Below are 8539 nucleotides of genomic sequence, written 5' to 3'. Positions count from 1 at the left end.
TGATTAACAATATGAAACTAATTTTTATGTCCAGAGACACATCTAAAATATGAGGATACAGGAGGGTTGCATACAAAGTGATAGGAGAAGATAGGTCATGATATATTAATAAAAAATAAAAACTAGACAGTATTAATATCAGATAAAATGATTTTGGGTGAAAAGCATTATTAGAAACAAAAATGGTGTTTCAGAATAAAAATTAACTGTTTCACTGGGAAAATAAGGTACCTGAAACTATAATTGTCAGTGTGTATGCATCTAACAATGTGGTCTTAAGTCTATACAGCAAATATTGCCATAAGAAGGAAAAATAAAATCATAGTGGGAAAGTTGTAAAAAGATTTTAATGAAAAATTTCAAACATTTATAAAAGTAGAACTTCCTCATGCCCAACACTTAGCTTCCTACCCACTTCTCCTTTCTTTACATTTACACCCACTTCTGAGCTTGCTTCCCCGGACCAAATTATTTTGAGCAAATCCCAGACATCGTAAGTGTTCATCTGTAAATACTTCAAAATGTACCTTAAGAGACTTGAATGTACTTACGGTACATTCTTAAGAAATAAGAATTTCTTCTTATGTTATCATGGTGGCATAGAACTCTTCTACAAAGCAACTAATGAGTATTATGAAATTTTATGTTCCAATATCACTGATACTCCTATGATACTTTAGAGTTTGTTTGCATCATAGTATCTAAAATGTTGACACTTCTGATACCTACCCCTTTCTATCTGTTTCCTTGTTTCATTTTTCCTAGTAGCTTTTGCCGTTAACATATTTTCTAAAATGTGTTTAAAATCTGTCTGCCCAGCAGAACAATGCCTGGCATAATAACTGCCTATCAATATAATTTTTCAATAAAAGCTTGGGGTTTGATAACAAGTTCTTTATTTTGCAAAAGCGTTGTGAAAAGTGCAAGAATAATAGATGGTGGAGCCTTATGATTCCTGGTAAACCTTTCCCCTCCTCTCTCTTTTTCTCCCCCACCCTCCCTCCCACGATGGCCTTGGCTATGTGAGGGATGCATAAAGGCATAAGAATGTAATGTTTTAAATTTAAATTTAAATATGAAAAAATTATCCTGGCAATCTGAGAACAGTAATAGTACAGAATTCAAGGGCCCACTCGCCCTGGAGACGTGGTCCATTGAAACATTTCTCTGCCTGTTTAGAGTTGCGCTGAAAGCCAATCCTCAGGCCAGTGTTGGTTTGAAGATAGGGAAGAAAAAGGCAAGTCATGGGCATAGCGACCCTGCCCTCCCCAGGCCAAGAGGACAACGGGGTGATTTGACAAACTGTCCTTAGCTTGTGGTCAAGGAGCTTATGGAAAGATTCCTCATCCTATTTTATGACGTTCGTTCAGAATTAGAGTCTTGCTTTTAGAAGTTTAATCTTCCAGGTAAAGACTTGAATTTCCAGAGTATAGTAGTGCCTCTTCATGAATGTCACCTTCTAAAGATGCCCCGAGAGAGAGTCCAGGGGTGGTAAAACGTTCTCCTTGGAGATTCCCTTCTAGGGAAGTCTGTTTCTTGAGCTTGAGACAGCCTCTCAAAGTTTTAAGGAGGTCCCTGAGGAAATGGGGCATCAGGATGGCAGTATGAGGTCATTATGAGGCAGCTGGCAGAAAGGTAGAGCACCAGGATTTCAGAAGAGCACACATAACGGAGATGTGGGTGCTTGGGGGTGGAGCTGTCATCAACGTGATCTACTGAGATCCCTGCCATTTCTAGTTCTTGGTACATATTTACCAGGCAGACAGCCCTGTAATTACAAGGACACAGCAGGGTTAAGGATTAGCTCACCACACCCTCTTACTGACAACGGGTGGTGTGAAAAGCAGATTGTCCAATGGAGCATCACCCCGGGAGAAGGGTAGAACTGCAAAGGAGATGACAGAAGACTGGCTGTCTCCTACCTCTTCCTAAGCTCACAGCACCTTTGGTACACTGAGCTACACAGGATCCCTTAACCTGGCCCAGGGTGTGCAGTCCAGGCTGGGCTCTGTGGCTTCTGCAAGAGAGAGCATGGCTGGGCAGCGGGTGCTGCTTCTGGTGGGCTTCCTTCTCCCTGGGATCCTGCTCTCAGAGGCTGCCAAAATCCTGACAGTGTCTACCATAGGTGAGTGCTTGGCCAGAAAATCCAGAAACATGTGACACAGTTGTCCTTGCTTCTAGGGCTTAGGTTAAGATCAGAGAGTCTTGATCAGAGAGTCATCCACGTGGTTTTCCAGACTGGAATTCTGTACTGTGCTGGAGGAAAGCGGGACTCCCAAAGTTGTGGTGCAGAGAGGGGCCTCTACTGATGAGGTGGGCAAGATAGTTTTGCAGAAAATCAAAGTACTTCCCTCTCTCTTCCTATACAGGATGCACTCCCCATTGTGCAGAGCTGGTGCCAGAGGTTTGAGATCCATCCCAGAGCATAAGCACCTGGGCTGCCTTCTGCAGGGCTCAATGGGACATTTAGAGTCTCATCCTAAACTCTACGGGAGCCAATGCACAGTAGCTTTCAGTAGAAATTATGACAAGCAGTTTCAGGTTCTTGCAGGTCACAGAAAGTACTCCTGGGGCAGCCCTGCACATTTTCTGAAGCTGTATCCAGAGTCAAAGTACAGTAGGGGAAGTATTTCCTGACAGTAAGGACAGTGGATTGTTTTCATCCAGTTGAATCCTGCAGATCTGTTCTAGACTGAGGGAGGACCCAGGTCATTTGGACGTTTTGGACACTTCTTCCTTTAACTTGTGCTACTGAAAGTTTTTAAAGGACTCATGGGACCGTGAATTCTGCATTTTGTGCCCTTAGATTTATTTCATTTACTTTTCTCCCAAAGGGATTGATGATGAAAGAGAAAAATGTGTCAGAGTAAAGTGGTCATGCCAGGATGGAGCTTCCCTAAGAGTTTATGTCAACACATTTAATAGGCTCTATTAGACCCCTAGTACATCAGTGAGAATTAGGGCTCTGATGGATCGACTGCCTCTTAGAAGCTCTGCACACGGATATGTGCAACAACATGCCTATATTTTCCACCAGTTCTGTTACTTCTTTTGGGTAGAGTATCAACATAAGGCCTTTTTCAAAATGCAGCATTAGCTTAGAATGAGTAACTCCTAAGCCTAAGCACAGAGAAGCTCATCACATTGCTTAGAGACTATGAGTCACAAGGGGCAATCTTTGATGGAGGATTTCCATTGGTTAACCATTTGGGCAGTCATGAGCTGTGTGCTACCCAGAGGGAGATGGAGAGAGTTACAAAATGTGTCTTCCTCTACTCATTGTCAGCTTCCTGTTTCACTACCCTTCCTCTCCTCAACATAACCACCCTATGTATATCAGACACTGTATTCTCTGCATTACAGAACTGAAGTTGTACACTGTTCTTAGGTGGAAGCCATTACCTAGTGATGGACCGGGTCTCTGAGATTCTTCAAGATCATGGTCATCATGTCACCATGCTTCGTCAGGGAGGAAGTTCTATTATACCAGGTATCTTTTCTCACCAATTGTTGATTTCTTGTACTCCAGGAAAAGAGGAAAATGCCTTCTGCATAGAAAGGCTTAGCGAAATATTTTTAAAAATGTATTTGAATTGAATGAATGAGGAAGGTGTATGTGCATGTGTGTGCATGTATGTGCATAAAATCTGTTTGAAATCTTCTTGGCCCTGTGTACCAGGAATCAACACTCCATACTCTTTTGTTTTTCTCCCTTATTTGTCTTCTACTCCACCCCAAGCAATCATCCACAAATTATACACATTAATTTAATAAATGCTTCTTTATACCATGGCTTAGAAATATATTGAACAAAGGATTTGGCCGTATTTAACACTTCTTCTATATAAGCATCACTTTTCTTTTGACATATCATAGATTGCCCTTTCCCCTTTTATGATGTTTGAAATTTAAGGAAGCTTTCTCAGGGAGCCCCTTATTCAGGCAGCTAAAATAGAATCGATCATTGGGATCATCATGGATTCCTGAAAAATAAATGGCTACCCTTGAGTATGTACATGGCAATGTCAGAAATTCTTAAGTGAGTCATCAAATCTAAAGAGTTTTAGCTAAAACAAAGCTCCTCATAAATCTTGTCAACTCTTCTCCATTGGCTCACAAGAAAACAGAAGCCCAGGGAACTTGAAAGGTTTGCTCAAGGTCACATGGCAGGTTAGTAGCACAGTTGGGTGTGTTTAGGACTTGTGACAATGGATTGCTCGATAAGGAAGTGTTGCTCATGCTTTAATATTAAAAAAATCCAAAAGTAAATATCTTTCAGGAACAAAATTCTGAGTTGTTATAAAACTTCAAGGGTCACCTTGGTTAGTGTTCAGACTTTTAAAACAAATTTTTCATAACTTTTTTAAATTTAATTTTTATATTTTTGTGGTAGTAAATGCACATAATATATAACCTACAATTTTAACCTTTTTAAAGTGTTCATTTTAGTAACCTTAAGGACTTTCACATTGTTGTACAACCCTCACCACCATTTCTCTCCAGAACTTTTTCATCATCATAAACTGGAACTCTACCCATTAAACAGTAACTCCCCATTGCCTCATGCCCCAGCCCCTGGGGACCATTATTCTGCTTCATTTCTCTATTAATTTTACTCTTCTGGGTACTGTGTATATGTGGGCTGCTGCAATATTTGTCCTCTTGTGTCTGCCATGTTTCACTCAGCATAATGTCTTCCAGGGTCATCCATGTTGTAGCATGTGTCAGAATTTCTTTCCTTTTTAAGGCTTTATAAATATTCCATTCTATGCATATCACACATTTTAATCATCCATTCTTGCATTGATGGATTTTTGGCTTGTTTCCACTTTTAGACTATTGTGAATAATGCTACTATGAACATTGGTATACAAATATCTTTTGAATTCCCTGCTTAAAACTGTTTTAATCATCTTTTGGATTAGATTTCCCATTCTTTGGTGACCATGATTCATATCTCTTTGCATCTGCCTTGACTGGATGTATGATTAAATAAAGGTAGTATGTTAAAATTTAATATAATTATTTTTAATTTCAAAAGTCAAAAGGAAATTAAATGTAAATTTAAAGTTAGATTAAAATTTTAGATTAAAATTTAATTGTGGAGGTTCAATAGATTTTGAGAAATAACTGAAAGCTACAAACTTTCTAGTATTTAATAAATATATGTACACTAAAATCTATAAATAATTCAAGGAATTCATGGAATTTCTTCCACTTTACCATATGTCTAGGAGTTTAGAGTTTATTATTTTTATTTATTTATTTATTTTTTATTTCGGCATATTATGGGGGTACAGATTTTAAGGTTTCAATAAATGCCCATTTCCCCCCCTCCCCCCAAAAGTCTCAGTCTCCATCATGACCATCCCCCAGATGGTGCACATCTCACTCATTATGTATGTATATACCCACCCCCCTCCCCCCTCCCACCTGCCCAATACCCTATTACTGTAGTACCTATGTGTCCACTTAGGTGCTACTCAGTTAATACCAGTTTGCTGGAGAATATATCTGGTGCTTGTTTTTCCATTCTTGGGATACTTCACTTAGTAGTATGGGTTCCAGCTCTAACCAGGAAAATATAAGATGTGCTATATCACCATTGTTTCTTAAAGCTGAATAGTACTCCATGGTATACATATACCACATTTTATTAATCCATTCTTGGATTGATGGGCACTTGGGCTGTTTCCACAGCCTTGCAATTATGAATTGTGCTGCTATAAACATTCGAGTGCAGGTGTCTTTTTTGTAGAGTGTCATTGGATCATTTGGGTAGATGCCCAGCAATGGGATTGCTGGATCAAATGGTAGATTCACTTGTATCGCTTTAAGGTATCTCCATATTGCTTTCCACAGAGGTTGAACTAGTTTGCAGTCCCACCAGCAGTGTAGGAGTGTTCCTCTCTCTCCGCAACCACGCCAGCATTTATTGTTTGGAGATTTTTTGATAAAGGCCATTCTCACTGGGGTTAAGTGATATCTCATTGTGGTTTTGATTTGCATTTCCCTGATGATTAGAGATGTTGAACATTTTTTCATATGTTTGTTGGCCATTCTTCTGTCTTCTTTAGAAAAATTTCTGTTCAAGTCCTTTGCCCACTTTTTAATGTGGTTATTTGATTTTTTCTTCCTGATTTTCGTGAGTTCTAAGTATATTCTAGTTATCAGTCCCTTATCGGATGCATAGGATGCAAAAATTTTCTCCCATTCTGTAGGTTGTCTGTTTACTTTCATGACTCTTTGGCTGTGCAGAAGCTTTGTAGTTTGATCATGTCCCATTTATTTATTTTTGTTGCTGCTGTGATTGCCTTTGGGGACTTCTTCATAAACTCTTTGCCCAGGCCAATGTCTAGGAGAGTGTTTCCAACTTTTTCCTCTAGAGTTCTAATAGTTTCATACCTTAGGTTTAAGTCTGTTATCCAGCGTGAGTTGGTTTTTGTGAGAGGTGAAAGGTGTGGGTCCTGTTTTAGCCTTCTACAGGTGGCTATCCAGTTTTCCCAGCACCATTTATTGAAGAGGGATTCTTTTCCCCAGTGTATGTTTTTGTCTGCTTTGTCAAAGATGAGATGGCTATATGAGGATGGTTTTATATCAGGATTCTCACATCTGTTCCACTGGTCAATATTCCTATTTTTGTGCCAATACCATATTGTTTTAATTACTACAGCTTTGTAGTATAGTTTGATATCTGGCATATTAATGCCTCCCACTTTGTTTTTGTTGCCTAGAATTGCTCTTGATATTCGGGGTCTTCTTTGGTTCCATACGAAGCGTAAAATTATTTTTTCTATATCTGTGAAGAATGCTGATGGGATTTTAATAGGTATTGCATTGAATCTGTAGATCAGTTTGGGTAGTATAGACATTTTGATGATATTGAGTCTGCCGATCCACGAGCATGGTATGGATTTCCATCTGTTTACATCCTCTGCTATTTCCTTCCTCAGTGTTTCATAGTTCTCCCTGTAGAGGTCTTTTACCTCCTTGGTTAAGTATATTCCTAGGTACTTTAATTTCTTTGTTGCTATTGTGAAGGGAATTGAGTCTTTGATTTGGTTCTCAATTAGATTGTTGTTGGCGTATATGAATGCCTCTGATTTCTATGTATTGATTTTGTATCCTGAGACTTTACTAAATTCATTGATCAGTTCCAGGAGTTTCTTGGTTGAATCCTTGAGGTTTTCTAGATACAATATCATATCATCAGCAAACAGTGAAAGTTTGATCTCTTCTGCCCCTATTTGGATACCTTTGATTCCATTTTCCTGTCTGATTGCTGTAGCCAAGACTTCCAGCACTATGTTGAACAGAAGTGGAGATAGTGGGCAGCCTTGTCTGGTTCCAGTTCTAAGTGGGAATGATTTCAATTTTTCCCCATTCAGTATGATGTTGGCTATGGGTCTGTCGTATATAGCTTGTATCATTTTTAAGTATGTCCCTTCTATGCCTATTTTCTTAAGTGTTTGTATCATGAAAGGGTGTTGAATTTTGTCAAAAGCTTTTTCTGCATCTATTGAAAGAATCATGTGGTCTTTGTTTTTGCTTCTGTTTATGTGGTGAATTGCATTTATAGATTTACGTATGTTGAACCATCCCTGCATCCCTGGGATGAAGCCCACTTGGTCGTGGTGGATTATTTTTTTGATAAGTGTCTGGATTCGGTTAGCTAAGTTTTTGTTGAGAATTTTTGCATCTATATTCATTAGGGATATTGGTCTGTAGTTTTCTTTTTTTGTTGCATACTTTCCTGGTTTTGGTATCAGAGTAATATTCACTTCATAAAAGGTGTCGGGGAGGTTTCCAGTCTTCTCGATGTTGTGGAATAGTTTCTGCAAGATAGGTACTAGTTCTTCTTTGTAAGTATGGTAAAATTCAGGTGTGAAGCCATCTGGACCGGGACTTTTCTTTTTAGGGAGATATTTAATTGCTGTTTCTATTTCAGCTATTGAGATTGGTCTGTTCAGGGAATCTATTTCTTCCTGGTTGAGCCTAGGGAGGCTGTGTGTTTCTAGAAATTTGTCCATTTCCTCCACATTTTCCAGTTTGTGTGCATAAAGATTTTTGTAGTATTCATAAATTGTATCTTGTATCTCTTTGGGATCAGTTGTGATATCTCCTTTTTTATTCCTGATGGAGCTTATTAGAGATTTCTCTTTTCTGCTTTTCGTCAGCTTAGCCAATGGTGTGTCAATTTTGTTTATTTTTTCAAAGAACCAACTTTTTGTTTTATTAATCTCCTGAATAGCTTCCCTGTTTTCAATTTCATTTAGTTCTGATTTGATCTTGTTGATTTCACTTCTGCCGGGTTTGGGGTTGGTCTGTTCTTCTTTTTCCAGCTCTTTGAGTCATTTCATTAGATTGTCTATTTGTGATCTTCTTGACTTTTGGTTATAGGCATTTATGGAGATAAACTTTCCTCTCAGAACTGCTTTAGCTATGTCCCAGAGGAGTTGATAACTTGTCTCTCCATTGTCGTTTTCTTCAGAGAACTTTTTTATTTCCGTCTTGATTTCTTCATTTACGAAGTAATCAT

General features: G+C 38.7%; 1 protein-coding gene across 2 annotated transcripts in view; it reads left to right on the top strand.

Moving 5' to 3' along the window:
- Positions 1–1794: 1794 nt before the first annotated feature.
- LOC105855440 (UDP-glucuronosyltransferase 3A2-like) overlaps positions 1795–8539 on the top strand; it is a 31199-nt gene continuing 24454 nt past the window's right edge. Inside the window, exons 1-2 of one of the 2 annotated variants that reach the window (XM_076007969.1) lie at positions 1795–2125; positions 3389–3490. In XM_076007969.1, the coding sequence (XP_075864084.1) occupies positions 2032–2125; positions 3389–3490 (196 nt within the window). In that variant the 5' untranslated portion in view covers positions 1795–2031. Of the gene's footprint in view, positions 2126–3363; positions 3491–8539 lie in introns of both variants that reach the window. The other variant, XM_076007970.1, reaches the window with a different exon arrangement.

This window comes from Microcebus murinus, chromosome 11, assembly GCF_040939455.1.
Source record: "Microcebus murinus isolate Inina chromosome 11, M.murinus_Inina_mat1.0, whole genome shotgun sequence".
NCBI classification, from domain to species: domain Eukaryota; kingdom Metazoa; phylum Chordata; class Mammalia; order Primates; family Cheirogaleidae; genus Microcebus; species Microcebus murinus.
This window is presented reverse-complemented; position numbering and strand designations above follow the sequence as displayed.